This window comes from Poecilia mexicana, unplaced genomic scaffold (genome assembly GCF_051168715.1).
Source record: "Poecilia mexicana isolate PSO_F unplaced genomic scaffold, ASM5116871v1 scaffold_3, whole genome shotgun sequence".
Classification (NCBI taxonomy): Eukaryota; Metazoa; Chordata; class Actinopteri; order Cyprinodontiformes; family Poeciliidae; genus Poecilia; species Poecilia mexicana.
Window position 1 is genome coordinate 23398118 of NW_028263372.1, and position 19900 is coordinate 23418017.

At 36.0% G+C, this 19900-nt stretch overlaps 1 protein-coding gene across 1 annotated transcript in view; it reads right to left on the reverse strand.

Annotated features, from left to right (window-relative positions):
- spon1a (spondin 1a) overlaps positions 1-19900 on the reverse strand; it is a 54344-nt gene that overhangs the window by 19288 nt on the left and 15156 nt on the right. The window contains exons 5-6 of the mRNA XM_088004345.1: positions 19766-19888; positions 15916-16064 (exon numbers count right to left, since the gene is read on the reverse strand). Coding sequence (XP_087860471.1) covers positions 15916-16064; positions 19766-19888 — 272 coding nt within the window. The remainder of the gene's footprint in view (positions 1-15915; positions 16065-19765; positions 19889-19900) is intronic.

Consider the following 19900-nt stretch of genomic DNA (forward strand, 5'->3'; position numbering starts at 1 on the left):
TCCTCACACACACTTGGGATATTAAATAAAATCACCCACTTGTGGAATTTGTTTAAATATGACAAAATAAAAAGATACAATTAAATTGATAATAACATTAAGCCAGTGTGTCATGACCAGATATTGTGGATTACTGTCACCTTTGTTTGTTACAAATACAAAGTGGATAATTTTATAAAAAAAAACATTATCAGCAACCACAGCTATAAACTGAATAGCCACTTCATTAGATGTGCCTTTCTGTTAGCCGGTTGGATGGACTTTTGCTTTTAGATCTGCCCAGAAATCTTTGCAGCACAGATTCACCATGTCACAAAGAACATAAGGTAGCCGTTGTTGTGGCAGTTGTTGTTTTTATTGCCGAGTGCCTTTACGCGGACATGCCGGTTAAACTGTAAATAACGTTAAAAAAAAAAAAAGACAAACAAAAGGTCAATACTTAATATTGCGATATTCAAAAGGACACAAACTTAAACATAGCTTTACAGCATTAATATATAACTCACCATGTTGGGCAACACTCATGAACATTGGTAAGATGTGAATTTATGGCAGGATAAGCTTGTTCGTGGTTGCTAGGCAACCTAAGTACACTACTGGTCCGCCATTCGTTTTCTTCTTCTACACATTAATCCACGTACCAATACAAAGCAACTATAGAGCCCCCTGGTGGAACGAGAGGAGCAAATCCAACATGCCAGGATTTCAGAAAAAGCCTAATGAGATATTAGTCCACATTTAAGCAAATGCATAGATATTTTATAACTGAAATTAGAAAAGCCCCAAAAGACAGTGATCAAGTAAACACAACAGCAGGTTATGATGATGGAGAACTTGAGGCAGACAGGGACAGTAGAAAACTGCAGGGACAAATTAAAGATGTCTAAAAAGACCAACTGGTCAGCACATGAGCTCAGAGTCCTTCCCGACACTTTGTCAGGTCCTGAGGTTTTGTTGGGGTTAATCCTAGTCAGAGAAGACGTTGCGTGGTTGTGCTGAAGTGTAGGGACTGATACTGCTCCTGTAAGCTGGAACAAACTTTCAGAAAATGGCAAAGCTGCTGAAAAACTGAGTTCATTTAAATCAAGGCTAAAAATAAATTTATTTAGAGTTGCTTTTGGTTGGAAGGATTAATTCTAGTCTGGACTGAAAGTTTTCAGTATTTCTCTTTACTACAGCATAATGTTTGTTGGTTGTTTATTGTGTTATGTTTTCATTATGCAAAACACTTTGAATTGCCTTGTTGCTGAAATGTATACAGATAAACTTGAATTGATTTATGACTGAGGGGTTGTGCCAAGAAAATGTCCCCCATGACATTATACCACCAGGAGCAATCTAAAGCATTGATACAAGCCAAGATGGATCGATAATGTCTGTTTTTTGTGCCAAAGTCTGACTGTCGTAGTTGAAATTGAGACTCACATAACCAGGCGATATTTGTTCAGTCTTCAGTTTCCAATTTTGGTAACCAATCTGGTTGGTTCGACATAATGAAGCCTTTTTATAATCCAGGTATTCCATATAACTGTGGTATAATGAGTAGTTTTCTTTTTAGGTATTGTTACCTTTCAGTGTTCTCAAACCTGTCTTCACCCCAAACATCAGCAAGTCATTTTTGTCTGTAAACTGCCACTCACTGTGTATTTTCTATTTTTTTGAACCGTTCTTCTGCAAGCACTACAAAGTCTACATGCCTAAATGCTTTGGGCTGCTGCCATGTGATTGGGTGAGTCACTATCTGAGTTAATAAACAATGGAACAAGTGTGCCAAATGGAGAAGCTGGTTAGCGTAAGGCGGGCAGCGAATGAATTTTGAACATGTCATTTTATAATAAAAAGTAGTCAAACGAATCCCTGCAGCACAATCAGAGGCAATTATGAGAGTTGTTTCTGCCTGCGAGCTAAAGCCCCATTCAGTTTGAGAAAGCTTTTTCCTAGGTTGAGATAGTAGCTTCTCTGATCTTGTAATCAATGTTCTGCTAAAGAATCTCTGATCTGTCTGTCCTTGCAAACATTTCACACTATTAATAGACATAGAAAATTGCTTCAAAATTCCAACTGGATGCAAGCTGGCTGTTATCAGCATGTGCTGTGAAAGGCTTACACAGCCTTCAGGTGTTAATTAAATCTCCACTGACATTCCCATATCCTGCTCGGCAGAATGGGCTGCAGTTCAGATATTCTGTAGATGAAGCCCCTTCAGTCAGACCAATCTCATGCAAAAATAGAAAGGAGAACATCCAATGGGCAGGGGGGGCAGCGCGGTGACAAGAGATCTGTCCATGCTAAAGGTAGATGAAGCACTGAATGCTTCTCTAGAGAGCCGTGAACTGATTTGCTAACCATGGTCGTCCTCGGTGGCACACTCTTAGCCCCGCAGTTAAGTCTGGATGTTACAGTCTTCCCTGGCAGATTCATTCATCAAGCAGCCTGAACCATCATATACGCAACCAGGCCTGGGTCCACGGCTAGAAGGTATTATTAGAGATGAACTTAGATAACTGCTATTGATGACCCAGTTCAGCATGTCTGTTACTCTAAAAGTATGTTTTTCCCCTCTTTCTATTATGACTCTTGCTTTACGACAATGTCGATGGGGACTTGTTATTTTTGGAAGTGCTTTGCGGTAGAATTGCTGATGATGATGATGAAAACTGCCCAGAAAATAACCTTAATTTCCACGTGTTCAGAAAGCAGTGGAAGATTCTGGCATCACATCAGGAGAATAAATTAGTCTAAAACTCGACTTTAGCTGAACTCTTTTTATGATAACTTTCAAAATTAATGAGTTAAAAACAATCAGGCAAAAGACAAAACTTGCTTAACAGACATACAGAAACAGCAACTGTCAACTATTTAAAGAACAATATGGCATAACATAATGACAAACTCCACAACAACCAGGAAAGTACTGGCTTCACAGCATATCATTTAAGTTCTGAAGGTTGTGAGGCGAGGCTTCAATGAATGGATATGACTCGTTTCTACAGCTCGTCTCACAACTGACAAATAGGAGAGAAATCATCGCAATATGAAGATCGACTCAACACCTCAAATTAAATCTTGTGTTCCTAAGAACCAGGCTGCCTCCACTGGCTTGTCTTCTTTCAACATGTGTCTACTCACTGTGAGAAAACCTGATTGTTGATGCACGATTGAAAAAAGGCATCATAAAAAAAAATAAATAAAAATAAAAAATTATATATATATATATATATATATATATATATATATATATATATATATATATATATATATATATATATATATATATATATATATATATATACTCAAGTCTCTGTATCATCACCCATCCACTCACTCTGTACATCTTAGAGGTCCAAAACTTATCCCAGGTGAAATTAGGAAGTGGAGGAGCAAACCATGGACCATTTGTCAGTTAACCAAATAACTAAAATGAGACATTTTAGTCATGACTAAAATTAGACATTTTTGTCATTTGGTTGAGTTTGCATAAAGGAGGAGGGAAAATGGAGCATGAAACTTAATCAGGCACATAGAGAATGAGGTAACTGAATACATTAGAAAACTTTCAGCTTCAGAACAAGTTGGACTAAGCATGCTGCGCCACGCTCACGTTGAAAGTTTAGTATATATACTCATTAAATAATCATTATTCATATATGCGCATGAAAGTTATTGCATAAATTAACAGACAGATGCAAAAGACAAGCTTTGAAAAAAAAAACTAGCTGCATGTTTTTCATCAGACATTTCAATCCATCCAATAAAGGTATGAGCAAAACAGAAAACATAAATGTCTTGTATTTGTAGGCTTTCTGTTGCAAAATGTTAACGTACATGATGATAGTGTTTGACTATGTGATGTGCACATTCACACCCATTAAGAAAGAAAAGAGAAAAGAGTAATGAGGTTTTTAATGCAGTTGTTGTAAAACAATGCATTAAAAATGATAGATGTGATGCAAAAGTTAATAAAATGAGCATTAACCTGGAATTAGCTAATGTTACTGTCATACAAAAACAGTTAATCTGGACAATAAATCACAACCAAGTTTCCAGCCTCTTGCAGAACTCTGTTGTAGACTAATATTAGCGAAGAGCACAGTTAAGAATGAAAATGTTTGCTTCTGACACTTCAAAATTAATTATGTGTCTTTGGGCAGAAAAACATAAACCCAACCTCACGAAATACAAACTTTGTTTCATTTTTGCACACTTAGCTTCTTTTTTTAAGCATAGCGTTTAAAAAGAGTACAGATCCCGAATAGGACACGGTGAACGCCTTATGGCTTTCAAAGCCAGTGAAAGGTTCTGTTAAGATAAAAAGTTGAGACTCACAGTGCTTCTGTAATATGATTTCATCTGACAGAGGTTCTCAGGAATAATCAATATAATTCACTTCTGAAAAAAACCGCCCTCATCTCACTTATGAGCCAGAAGTCAACTCTAAGACCAAAAACAACTTGCTCACGAAGTGGCATTGAGAAGAAAAAGGAGAAAAAAATATTAGAAATCAATAACATAGGGAAATTGAAATGCAGTGTAACTTTTTTCTGGAAATATATTTTACATAATGAATACAGTGATTAATCTTATATACATGGTATTGTACAATTTGGTATATTTTGATTTCAACCACACCTTTGGTCTTAAAATAAAATGTTTTCATCCCTCAACCACATTTCAGTCTCTTACAAACAATAGATACATGTATGCAGCACTTACTCATTTAGAAATAAAAAAAAAGTTAAATACATTAAATACATCCACTAAGTCATTTTAGTTTATTATTTAATGGAATAATAAAATATTGAATAAAAATAAAATTAAATATTCAAATGTTCTTGTAGGTTTGGGGAACGTGTCAGGACCTCTCTTCTTAGACGGTGGAGATTCAGGATTTCATTTTTCTCCCTCTTTATCATTTCTGCACCTGCTGTATTTATGGTGGAAGGTCACATTTGGATTGTGCTGTGAAACAAATAATGATGTGATGGGGGCACCACAACAAGGTGATTGGTCCCAGTCACTGTCCTACAATATAAATTGCATATTTACTGCAAAACTCTGCATAGACACATGACATATTTATATCTATGAATATACAATCATGTGCACAGCAGTGACTGGCAGAAACAAACATGGATGTCAGTGGTACATATAAGACACTGAAAGGATACAAGATATCAGATGTTGCAGTGATTTTATATGCAGTCAGTGTTACATTCTGAGGCATCAGATGGCTTGACTTGCTCTTGAAAACAATTTTTTTTGCCATGTTAAAAAGATCTAATAAATAAACAAAGGTTGATATCAAAGATATCATGTGATAATATAAAAAATCAGCTCACAATATATGTTTTTATGTATCTAAGAATATTGTTCTCAAGTCAACCTTGTATGATGAGAAAATGTAATTTTCCAATAACTTGCTTTGCCACTCTTGTTGGCAACAATTGCCACTTAGCATTTGCAATTTATATCAGAGTCTTTTACAGCAATGTGAAGGAAATGTGACACATTCTTTTTTTTTTTCAGAAGTGTGAAAATCAGCTACATCTGAGGGATTTCAAGGATAAACAGGCTACACAAGATCCTGGCACAAAATATTAGACGGATTTAAGTCTAGAATTTGATCAGGTCACTCATCAGATTTTGTTTTATTTCCTTCTTAAGGCTTTTTTTTTTAGCCATTCAGAGGGGGACTTCCTGGTGAGCTGTTCATTATTACCACATAGTTTCATTTTACTGTTATTTTCTTTTGTCTGAAATGCTGTGTTAGTTTAATGGCAGATGCAACACTATCTGTTTAAGATAGAAAATTGTTCATATGTTACATACTCTGATGTAGATATGAATTGCACTTAATTTTTGAGTCCGTTAGGGATATGCATGAGGTTGCATCTGAATCCTTTGCCCTTATCCTACTCTGTCAGTCAGTGTCTCTCTCCATCTGTTTGACCCGCTCATGCAAAGAGAGTCTCTAGTTCTGAAAGTTACCAAATGACATGAAGATCGTAGTGAATTTCAAGCAGCAGTGCTAGGGTGTTATTTACACCGAGCCAGAAAAATCAAGTATCGCCATTTTTGCAAACAGATTTATCAGGTCACCTCATGAATCAAACATTAAAAATATTTATTAAGATGACTCATTGCATTTGGAGAGCCAGATTAACTGCTCATGAAGATTTGAAAAGATATTACCTTATGGACAAGGAGTTTATTATTATTTGCAACTGACCATATTACACTTAGAATTTAAACATAACAGACCAAATCACTGTTAATAAACAGTCTTGACAGTGTTTGATTAGTCTTGCCACAGTCTGTGAAATAAAAATGAAGCAATTCACAGCTGAGTAATCATGCAGCTGAATGAAAAGCAAATAGTTTCATTTAAATTTCAGTATCCACATGTACTACCTGGCTGCTTGGTGTTATAGATTCTGTAATATAGATTTCGCTCAATCTCCTTTCCAACCTGTTACTGACTACTTCTCATGGTTTGCACAGCAAAAGTGGGGGGGGGGAGCTCAAAATGTTGCAAATATTTTCAAACACACACTTTAATCTGCAAAATATTAACTTGCAGACTTAGATTCACAAATAAACAGTCAAAAGCAACCATGCGCATCAAAAGAAAAGCAATCCAGCCTTGATTACAGACTGATAAGAGGGGGAATCACGATCCAGGAGAATACAGATCCAGAGCTTAGTAAAAGCATTGTTTGATGTTTAGCATTAATCTTAGTTTTAATTTCCATAAACTGTTTTCTCAGACTCATAGAAATTGACAATCCTTCAAAAAAAGATGTTGTTGCATACCCAAAAAAGTTCTGGAGCTAACCCGTAACAAAACCAAAGGATATTTAGCCTGTAACTGGCCTCCTACACAATTCCGCTCAATTCTCATCTCCCCTCAGAGCTACATGTAGGATTTCTTCCATTCAGCTCAACAGAAGGAAGAATGATGATGTTGATTTTCTGTGCATCGTGAGATCTGGGCCACCAATAAACAAAAACATTAATATTACATTATATATATATAATATTACATTCAAACAAAGATATGTTCCATTGTTTCTTTGGTGAATGAAGAAAAAAGGTTGTGTTCTCTTGAAGTACTTTGGACTTGTCATATTCTGGATGACTGAAAATCTACACTAATCCAAATTCCCCTGGGCATACTCCATTGACTTTGATCTTTAACTAGTACAACTCCATCATTGGGGATCAATACCCATGGTATCAGGTTGCTGTATAATCAATACATACCTACAAAAAACAAAATAAATGAACAAGATGCAGCTGGATTAACACAAACAGGCATTTAAGTAATTCATATCAACCGCATTGTAACCTGGGTGTTTAATAACAAAAAGATAATCAACGCAAAATCCACTCAGATAAATAAATTACATGTGTTTAAAGAGATATACACTTAAAATCTCACAGAAAGCACACACTAGGTTTCCTGTTGCATTTTAAATTGTACCTTCATCTGGCAGTTCTGATCACTTTAAGCAGTTATAATAACAGTCCTATGAGCCAAGGCAGGCATAAAGGTTTTTGAGAGCTTTCTTTTCCAAAACAGGAATATCTCAGCAGTGCTCAAAAAGCTGATTTGACAGCCTGAGAGAACTCTGCCAGCTAATGATTCGTTTTTCATATACACACATATAGGCTTTCATTAAAACTGAGAAAAAAAAACAGCAAGCAAAACCGTAAGCAAACAAAAGAGCAATGCCTTAAGAAAAGTTGTGATGAGAATCTCTGGACACTCTTTCAGACAATGTAGTGTTTATCTTATTGACCATCATGGCTTGGGAAGCATGAATAGGGTTAAGATGTCAGGCCTCATTTTAGCATATGGTATGTCTATGGAACTGAGATGAAAAAAAATAAAATAAAATACAATATACTCATGGTAAATTAAAAAAGAAATGCTAGGAAAGTGATAAGATGGTTTCTGAAAAAGAAGAGAATGGTGACAACAGTGAAGCCTGTGAGAAAAAACCAGCCTGTAGCAGACGTGGGTACTATCCTGTTAACATGTTGTCCATCTAAGTGTTTTGCGTCTAGAGGGCAGCATGAGGTAGAAAAAAAAAACAGTCTGAAGAAACATTGTTGAGAAGTCCTGCATGGCCCTGAGATGTGTCATTCATCACACTGATTCCTTGGTTGACCAAATGAGAGCAACAATGTGGAGATACAGACACAGAAAGGTGTATTTAGCACATTTATATGTGCTAAATACACATACAAACATACTGCCATTTTGAATTCAGGCAGCGATTAAACAACTTGACCCTTTTAAAGAAGCACTTGTCTTTGAGGCTTTATACAACAAATTAATAATCCAGTGTGAAGAGCTACATTTTTCTTAGTGGTATATTTTAAGTATATTACAGCGTTTTTACTTCCTGCAAATGGAAGCTAAGTTTACATCCCTTTGTTATCAAAAGGAGGTTTATAAACTCTGTCCTTGCTTGTATTTAACTCTTCAATTTATGTCTTCAAATAGTCTGAAAACATTTCTGTCAAACTCTAAAATATTTAGGTTGGAAAGTTGACAAAATTTGTTAATATGACATTACTACTGCATAAACTTAGGTTCAAATGAATCAGCATTTTCTTCACTCCTCAAGAGGATGCTTCCAGCACTATGTGACCTTTAATATGTGGGGCACTGTGATCTCTTTCAGCATTTACTCCAGCTACAGTCCATCTAATGGGATAGATGTATTGTTTGCATGCAAAACGTGAGTTTGTGACCAAGAAACTTGTATTCAATAAATACTGCCTTCTAAAATTGTGAGGTTATTGGTACACAGACACTGATTAGTCATAATATTTTGACTGACTATCAAATAGTATGGGGAACATAATAAAGCTAAGTAACTAAAGAACTTAGCTTTAAAGAACTTAGGAAAAAATGATGAAATCAAGGAAAATATTTTGAACACATAGAAGATCCTGACACATATTTGATCAAGGAAATTCAAAGGAAATTTAGAAAGTATTGATGAATTTTACCTTGAGCTCATTCGAAAGGCTACAAATGTATGGCCAAACTATTAACTTGTTAATCCTGGTTAGCACTAATTTTTCTTGAGCAAATAGTTTAGTGAATGTCTTCCATTAAGAATATTCACAACAGTGAGCTAACTTCAATTTATGGCTTGCCAGCTTCATTTTGCATTATTTTTTATGTAAAATTGCTGTACATCTGCACCCGGAAAGTAGTCAAGATGGGACTCTCCAATGTTCTTTATATTGAACTAAACCTACTTTATTTTTTTTTAGGGTTTCAGTGATGCTCTGCAGCATCAACCAGAAAAGTATAGCAAGTGGTTGTGCTCATGATGACTATGTTTAAGTGATTTAAAATGTTGTATAATCTTGAGTTTATTCTTCCTCTTCCTCCTGCTTCTTTCCATGCAAAGTAATAGTTTCTTCTTACATTATGCAGACAATAAAAGAATTAATAAAATTCACATAATGTAGTGAAAGTTTTATTTTAGATGTAATAAGGAAGAGCACAAGATGATGGAGTCTAGTAAGATAGCAGAAAGCGCTGTTTATAAAAGCAAGTGGTTATTTTTTTTGTTCTTGCCTGTGAGAATATTTGCTGGTTTCGAGTGGTGATCTGCCAGTTTTTATAACTACTAAACAGTCACAATAAGAATTCTACTAAATAGTTAGGTGTGGCAAATTTCTGTGTCATCTAATCTTCACAACAAAGCCAAAAAAACAGTGTTTAATCGTCAAAACAACAAAATGTTGAGGCGTTCTGAAACGTAAGACCAGGCCATTTTTAAAAACCAAGAAATGAGCCAAAGGGGGAAAAAATGTAAAACACAAAAGTGTGTGTTTGTGTGTGTTCTCAGGAACTATGTGAGCCACATTTCCTCTTGTAACATAAAAGAGACTGAATTTCATTGATGTTTCATACATGCTTTCAGGCTATGCAGCATATAGTGCTCTCCTAAAACCAGCAGCAGTGCAAAAATAATTAGCTGGTCAAGAACTTTAATGAACTGTGAGAGTTAAAAATATAAATTCTGAATGGCATCAAGGTGAGCAGCAGTTTGATTTCAAATAGTTTGATGAGAGACTGAATCTTTTCATGAAATGAGAAATCTCCTGAAGAACATAAAATGGCTCAAAGTCAGTGCAAGTTCCTTAGTTTGCATCTAACAGATGTTTATTTACGGCGGGAGAAAATCATTTCCCTCATATGAGCAAAAGCCTGTATACCAAAAAATATTAAAACAGTGTGAGCTTGAAAGAATGTACTGTACTTTTTGTTTGTTACTTTTATTCACCTGAAAACAACAGATTTGTACAACAGGATTGGTAAAATAATCCACTTTTTGACATAAAAAGAACAGAAATTAGATTAAATTCCACTCCTAGTCTATCTTAGATGGGAATCTATAATCTAAAATAACATTACAGTCATCTGTAATGTGGGTGTAAAACATGCCAAGATAATCAACATCTCTACCTTCATGCTTGACAGTCAGTACAAGGTTCTTTTTGTTCTTTTTGTGCTCCTAGAAACAGTGTTTTACTGAGAGGTTAAATAACTGGTTTTAGTACTTGTCTGATCAAATGAGTTTTGCTGAAAGGCTGTTTTGCTTTATCCAGTTTAACTTTATAAAATCGATGTGCACTGACATGTTGTTTTTAGAGAGAATATCTACATATCATACTTATTTCATTTAATCTATTTTTATTTTATTTTATGAACTTTAACATTTGAATTCTAAACCAAGGTAGATGCAGTCTGAGATGTAGATGAGATCTCTTTTGTTGTCATATTTAAAATCAGCAGACAATTGTACAGGATTGCAATGATGCAAAAAAAAAAAAACTTGTTTAAAAATGTACTCAAAACTATTCATAGATCTATCTGACATAGATCTATCTGAAATAGCAATCTTAAAAATTAGAATTAAGCAAAACCCATGTGGAATTAATTCCACATGTATAAGCTGAAACACCCATATCTACCCGTTTACTCAGAGTTAAAGACTCAATGTAATCTTTTCTGTTAGCTGTTGTTCTCCTATTTAAATATGGCGAAAATAATCACGCTAAGACTAACTGAGCTACACAAAAAGAACAGAATTACTCATTCCCCTCATGTTATTCAGGGATTTACATCTAGTTCTACTTTTAGCAGATTTTGAAAGAAAAAAAACACACACATAGGGCTCACAGGTGTATTAAGGGGCATCCATATGTCTTTCCTGCCTTTAATCTGCCATTCCGGCTGCGACTGGAGGAGGGTTGGTTGTGCTCTCTGGTGCAGCTGTGCGGCTCACGATATTAGAGGATTCTGTGTGCGTTCGTACTGTGTAATAATGAAAAACACCCCACGCTGCGAGAGGAAATAGGAGATTTCATAATCCGTCTGAGGCCTTGGCCCTGGTTGCTCGTCCATGGAGGGAGTCTCATTAAACTTCTCATTAGTGACACACTGAGCTTCTGTAATGACTAAATGCATATATAAATCACCTCAAACATGAAACGAGGGATGGCAACAATGAGCTCTAGCTGCATCCCGGTGCTGCCTACTACACTGATAAGAGCAATTGTACATGAAAAATGGAATAATATTGCATGTCTGTTTACCCCGCAAAGCCTTTAAAAATAATAATAAATAGATGCGTTTCCTATTAACTTTGACGGCTAACCTACACAAACTGTAGTCATGTAGCCTTTCGACATTTAAAAAAAATGATTCCTCTGCTTACAATTCAATTTTTTTTTAAATGTGAATGGTCACTTCATGATTCTTTTTATAAAGGAATCTGAAAAAGAAAAAAAAGGTGTTCTTCTTAATTGTCTGTTTTATGACTTAGTAGATAAGTCATAAAACTGAATGACTGAATTGTCAGACATGAGATTAACTTGCATGTCGACCAAATTTTGTTTGGTCGACATGCAAGTATGATATAGACATCATAAATCTACCCTGCTATATCAAATATTCTTTCTTCTTATTACAATACAAATACATTTCAAGACAATGTATGCATAGGTGCCCCTATATACACAATGTAATAAACCCTCCAATTCTAAAAAATATAGTGAACCTTGGACATGTAAATTCTTCTCTACGACACATCCGATGGAGTCACAGCAAGACAAATTGCCAAAGCACACCCTGGTCCCAGGTCTGAAAGGATGACAAATCCAAACACGAAATAAAGCCATCACACTCTGAATTGACATAGGTAGGATTAAAACAAAAAAAAAGGCTGTGCTTGTAAGGGTGTGTGACAGCATGTTTGTGTGGTCTGCATGCCTGCTTGGCTTTACAAATGAAACTTTGTAAGAACACTCGACGATCAGTGCACCCTGTGGCTGGAGAGAAGCTGGGCTATGAATATCAATTTTGCATTCATCACTAGCTGCTCCCCTTGACGCCTTCGCAAAGCGAGTCATCTTTCTGTTTGTGTCAGCACTTCCTAAGCAGCGCTGCACGGCTCAAAGCAGGGACACTCTTTTGCCCAGTTGTCTTCTTACCGCAAGGACAAGGACTATGTTTTACGAGTCAGAAAAAGTAGATAAAGTGAACATGCAAGATGCTTGTTTTAGGAAATATAATTATCTAGTTTTAGACCAACGTAAAGACAAACTTTAAACATGTTTTAAATTAAACTCGTGTTAACTGATTCAAAAAAGGTTAAAGTCTTTTTAAGTGGTTTTTTTTTGTATCATTTAAAAAGTACAGACAAGAGAAACACTGAAATTGAAATCAGTAATATGACAATGAAAATGTAATTTATTATTGATTAATCTTAATTGACTTCATCTGGTAGGAAGCCACCACAGTGCCACGTATGTTTGGATTTATTTTTCTCTTACTAAACACCTTCATTTAAAACCTGTATTCTGTGTTTACTTGTGTTGTCTTTGACTATAATAATTGTCTTCGAAAAGTGACAAACATGGAAAAGATGTTAATTAGGAGGGCAGACGCTTTCCACACCATTGCAAATGCCATGCTGTCTTTTTGGGGGATTGTCTCTTCTTGTAGGAAAATATTGAAACTAGTCTTCCTCTAACACCAATCTAAGCATTAATGGACACTTTTAAAAACTTATCATATTACAAGTTCACAAACACTGGAGATATTGGTAGAGGAATTCATTCATAAGGGCCTTTTGTGCTAAAATACATTACTTTTCAGTGTTGTTGCCAACTCGATTTATTGTTGTATCTCATAATTAAGTATCAACTGACCATCTGGACATGTAATTTAATGAACCATCAGTAGAGGAAGTGTGGACTCTCTTCAAAGGTAATTTTAGTTCTGTTATTAATAAGCATCCCCCAATCAAGAATCAACATGTAAAAAAAAAAAAAAAAAATCGCTTCAGCTCCTGGTTCCCCCAAGATCGATCTTCTCTGTTACAGATGAAACCGTTCTTGTGCAGGTTACAGAGTACAAGCACTTTTATTCACAGTTCATTGTCCCTCATCATTAACACACTTTAAAACTAAGGTCAAAGCAAAACTTGGCTTCCTGTACAGAAACCACTCATCTTTTACATTCTCAGCTAAAAGAGCCATTATTGAAATGTGTACTCTTTCATTATTCGATTATGGTGACATAACTTATGCCCACGCTTGCAAAAGAAGTCTTCCAAAAATTGGATACAATCTATTATTCTCCCATTCGATTTATTAGCAATGACCCTTAAAAAACACAGCACTCACTGTTGTACTCTGAGGTTAATTGACCTTCTCTGCTGTCTCGTTGTAACATTCACTGTCTCTTGTTCATTTATAAAACCCTACTAGGTCTTTCACCTCCTTCTTTAAATCAGCTACTGCAGAAGATTCCTCCTCATGATACAACGCTCACTCCTTCCAACTTATTAAACTGAAAATCTTTAAATGGCTTCTTTTGGCCATTTGTCTTTTTTGTTTTGCGACTGCAATGATTCAAACTTTTATCAAAATACACTACATCTTGACACTCTGATTTAATTTCCTGCTGTGGAAGACAGAGTAAATTACTTTTTCAAGGAGTTGTGTAATTGTTTTTGCAGAATGAAGACATTGTCCTTTGTATGTATGCAAATACTGGTATCCTGTCCCCCTCGCTTCCCTTTTAGGTTTCAGGCTAACATTGTATATGAGAAATTGTTCTTAATGTTTTGCCTGTTGAAATAAGGGTTCAACAAATTGACCAGTACCCCCAGTTATCATATACTTATTTCCCAAATTAATCAGACAGCAAATTATGGCTTTAGTTCCCCTTCAGGTTTCTACCAACCATCATCCTACTGGTGAGTAAAATGTCTGCATTGTGTAAAGTGAGATAAAGTTATGTTACTATTGGCCCATTGCTATGATATGTGAATTGTAGTTACATCACATCTTATATTTTGAATTTGCTTATTTTTTTTCAATGTGGAAAATCCATGGCAAGTTGGTGATCATAGTGTTTAATATGTAGAAAGAGATTACGGGAGTGTTATTTTTTCTTGTACCTTATGTCATGCCTTCGCACAATGCGAAGAGAGTACAGGAAATCTAGATGACAACATTAAGGAGAAGCCAAGCAATTGTGAAGACCGGAATCCCATCCAGAATTTGCTGAGGGGATTAAAGAACAGCTTTATGAAAGGAAAGTCTTCCGATCTCAAATATCCACAATTAACAAACGTGTGCACAACGCAAAGTGTGGACATTTTCTTATAACTTGACAAATTAACAAGGATTTAACTGTGTGTTTGTCAGTGGGATTAATTTAAAACACTTTGACAATACTTGCTTTTGAAAAACACACACAAAAGAATATATTATTATTTGACATAATGTATGTTTTTAACAGTTATTAGATGTGTCAATCAATCAAGTCCACTGCAATTTCACTCTCGCTTCTAAGGTCAGAGGTAACTTGTATAATGATGTAAGCTTAGAGTTCAAGCTAAATATAAAAGAGTGCATTAACGGCAGTAGGAAAATAGAAACCAACCAAGAAATTTGCAGCTTTTACTGTGCTCTCATTATGTAGTCTAGGTCTTTAGCATCAGCAAAGAATAAAAACTCTGTTGAACCATCTGCTCCTCCAGCATGGGTTATTTTAAGACAAAGTGAGTAAGTCACAAAGAAGAAGAACATGACAGATGAGAGGTGGAATGCCAGAACGTTAATAAAACTAAATAAAATGTTCTGTGTTTATTTGAATCTACGAAACCTTCCCATTTCATACTGAATCAATCTGATAAAATATTAACCCAGCATTTAAGAATTTTAAGGCTCAATTTAATATTTTTTAACTGATTTTCATGTAGAATATTTTACTCTCCATAGCAGATCCAAATGAGGTGGTATGCTTTGTAGTTACTACTACTACTACTACTACTGTATTTGTAAAGCACTTTAAAACAACGACAGCTGTGACAAAGTGCTGCAGAGATAATAATCGATAAACATACAAAATGTGGAAAGGACAGAAAACAACGATAGCAACAACAGAGGGAAGAGCACAAAGCCAAATAATAAAAATGTTTCTTAAGATGAGTTTTAAAAGTGGATAATGAAGGGGCACTTCTATATGTCATGGCAAATCGTTCCATAATTTTGGAGCTGCAAGAGTTAAAGCTCTACCTCCTCTGAGCTTCAGGTTCGACCGTGGTACCTCTAGGAGCAGCGGATCAGCTGGAGAGTAAGAGTTAAGCAGCTCAAACAGGTAAGATGGGACAAGCCCATGTAAACATTTAAAAATAAACTAAGTTATCTTAAAATCTTATATTTAAATCTAAATGAAGATCTGTAACTAAGGTAACATAGAAGCTTGAAATAACTCATAGGATGGGACACTAATCACTGAATAGCGAACTCATAGGGTTTATTTAGCACTTTTACAAGACTCCTCTACAAACAGATGATTCTTACCTTTTGCCTGATCTCTTCTTCCATTTTGACTGGTGAGCCCAGCTCAGCTACCTGTTTAACACCTTCGCTGGCCAAGCCACCAAATTCCCAGAGCACATAATTCTTTGAGTGGGAGGCACCGATGATGGCTGACCAGTGATTGGTGCGACCTGTAGAGTCAGACAGTAAAATATCTCATTACCTGGATTTCTCAACCTGTTTTTTTATTTATTTATTCTTCATTTTTCCTCTTCCATTGTGGTTAGTAGTAACTCTACTGAGTACCTTTAAACGCTTCTTTTATTTTTAATTGACAGATCAAACATCTCATTCTGAAAAAAATAAAAAAATATTCGCTGCAATTTGCCACGTGTCATTTATTTCAATCAAAAAATACTTCATTTTTAATGCAAACCTCCTACAGTTATATAATAAATGTCACCCATGTGCCTTTGATTGTCTTTTATCCAAAACATAAGTATGTAGGCTTGACAAACTGTAAAATCTTGGCTCTAACATCTGTACATGCAGACATAGAGATTATGCAGCTGTGCTGGTATCAGTACTAAGAAACAATTAGTATTGACAGGATTAATATGACAACGTTGGAAACTAAAAATCAGCTGCACCTTCTAAACCAGAACTTCAGAAGATGTGGGGTATTGCTTACCATCTAAGGATTTATTGACAACTTTTTGATGTTTACGGGTAATTTTTGCATCATCCTTGCAGTCTCTGGGATTGAAAAGCAGCCACAACTTTATTGCCCAATGCTTTTACATTCTTTCATCATGCACTCTGCTTTCCTATTATGGCCTTTCCATGTATGTGACATGTATGCTCTTTAACTACTGCAACATCAAGCACTGGCTTGAGTGTGTGAACTGTAAATCTAGAAGATTTAATTCACACAAGACTGTAGGCCAGGGGGCGGGGGGGCAAATCAAAGAAGAAATACTGGCTGAGCTAGGTTTCCTTGGGTTCACATAAGAAATCAAACAACAAAAAAGTTATTAAAGTCCAACACTTAATTCAAGAGAATACATTTAAATGATTAAATGTAAGCCAATGACATAATACAAACTAACCAAAACTCTAATGCATGAAGTTAATACAAAGTTAGATGTTTAGCCAGCTGGGAGGGAGTAAGACTAGAGATCTAACAAAAAGTGTTGCGTGTTCAACAAACAATTAATAAATGTGGCCACTAGGTGGTGAATCTCAATAGTGCTGCTTTAGGAAGGAGTGACTAAAGTGGCCAGTGAGCAACCAAACAGGCATATCGCAAATATGAGAACCACATGAGAACCACTCATTCAGTCTCCTGACTGAATGAGTCAGTCAGGTGACATGCATAACAGGTTAAAACTATTTATAAGCAGTAACTCATGGGGTCAGAGTATACATGAATGACCAGCACTTGGACAGTTGATGACAAAAACAAACTTTACTGATTGTTATAAAAATAATGTTAACAAGGTGGTTGATCTAATGGACTTTCTGGTTAAAATGAAAATGTGCAACAATTCAAAATTTGTATTTAGTTGTCTGAACAGCAAAATATTTTTTGGTTTTATATGTCAAATCCTTGTAAAATAATTCAAATCTACTTCTATTTACAGAGTAACAGGAGCTGTCCTCAGCAGAGGATTAAAAGTATTTTTACTTTTTTTTTATTATCATCATTTTAGTTTCCTGTGACTGGAACTGATGACATTTCAGAGCAGCCTAGACAGATTCTTACCCTGGATATTTTTGAAAACTCTCTGGAGAGAGCTAAAGATTAAAGTGATGGTAATGAGTCCTTTTAACCCCAAAGACATTGAACTCATTCCAAAGATAAATCCACAAAATACCAGTTCAATCAGGCAAAAATCTAGTCAGCAATTATACAAACTGCTAAAATGTCAATCAAGATTTTTCCAGTGATTATCGAGAAGGGCATATCTGTCATAAACACAGCTCTTGGGTGAAAGAAAATAATTCTGAACCTAAATCTGCCAGTGATATAAGACATTGTGAGGTTAACTGTGGTTAAGTTGGAGGTGGCTGTGGCTTGGCTAATAAAAATGTCAAAAAATGTTAATATTGCATGAAAGTGCAACATTTGCTGTCAGTCATCTCAGAAAGAAAACAGCCTTCCACATAAAGGTGCACTGTGCATATTCTTCACGCACACTTTCTATGAACAGTTGTGTATCGATTTCATGTATTTCCCATGACAAAATTTTTAATTTCCACACTCCGAATGGAAACTAGCAAGTTTGAGGAGCTAGCCATGTGCCTAGCCCTATTTATTCTCCACCAGGGCAGCCTCAGCCTTATCAGCTAGGTATCACATACTAAACAGTTTGATGTGAACACCGTTTCCTGCCAAGCAGCCGGGTACTACAAGTACCCGGCTGTAAAAATGTTCAATTAAGCAGACGTGTCTGGCAGGCGTCAGCTTTAAGTTCAAACTTTGAGCATTCTTGGTCACTGGGAAACACAATGATGGGGAAGACTGCTGACTTCACAAGAGAGAGAGAAAAAAAAACTCCTCTTGCAACAACAAGAAATGCAAATTCAAGGTCATGGGTTGGGAAAGAAAAGGTGTCAGAATGGCCATGAGTCTGTGTTTGGTACAACCGAATAACACCGTCCAGTGCAATATGTGCAGTGTTATAATAACTAGTTACCAAGGAAATGACTTTGTGCAAGGAGAAATCAATCTGCAGAGCCCCAAGAGTCAGGATGAAACAGAAGCCACACAGCTTGCCCTCTCCTCCACTAAGTTGATCCATCTATGAAATGTGTGAGTGCACGCATGCACGTGTGAGAGAGTGGATCACACACCAGCTACTTCCTGCCTAGGATAGTGAATTAGGGCTTTCTTCAGTTCCAGGGTTTATCTCATTCCACTGTAATCAGTATATTGATCTGACTGGGGGAGAGGCAGATTTAGACAAGAGAGGCATCGTAAGCTGAAAGTCAATTCACATCCTGATAGTTTGGCTAAAGGTTATATGTGCATCACACCCAATTAGGTAGCAATAACCTACCACCCATATCACTATTGGTGTGCAAAATAAGTCACATGGTTTAACCATCAAAATCCTTTCTTGGTTTCCACAGAATCATTATCCAGATCTGTTAAGATAAACAAGTTTGGGAAACGGCTACCATATTTTTATTGTTTGGTACAACACAGATTGACAACCGACACTCTAATAGCTCCAATGTATGCCAATTAGTAGCTACAAAACAACATTAAATAAGTGCTAATCCTGTGCAGCGTAACAGTATATTGCTTATTATCAGAATACATTTATTACTAGCTCAGATAATTGTAGGGTTTCCCCTCTTGTACTGCAAGCCTGGCGGGCTGCCAGGTTTTACCTGCTCTGCTGCCAGGCTAAGCGTTTCTTGTTCTTATTTTAAATAGGTGTTTTTATACACCAGCAGCTCTGACTCATATGCCTCTTTGTTGTGCCCTGCTGCACGCTTCACCAGCAGAGGGTGATTTTATCAACATTTTTTCTTCTAACTACAATATTAATGTTTTGGAATGATCCAGCCAGAGTCCTCAAAATAAATAGAAAATCTTTATAGGGAGCTAACGATTAGATCAGACAGCCTTCTAACCACAAACCATTTGGAACTCATCAACAACAACAAATGGTCGAAATACCAGTGGAAAGATGCTGGTCAGCAGTTATAAGAAGAGTTTAATTGCTGCCATGCACATAACGACTTTTCCCCTGAATATAGAGAAGGATATAAATACTTTTTAAAATGCCATCTTTAGTCAAATGTTAATAAAAACAGATTAGCTACTGATTTTCTTCAGTTTTAGATTATATTATAATACCAAGAGTATAATAGTGCTTACGAGGAAAGTCTTTGGGGTGAATCTTCTCTGACCAGTTCCCATAGAAGGTGACTCTGTACTTTGCTGTTCCACAGGCACAGCAATCAAGTAAAGGCTTATCTGTGCCGTCTCCATACAAGGATTCTGTTCAGAAAT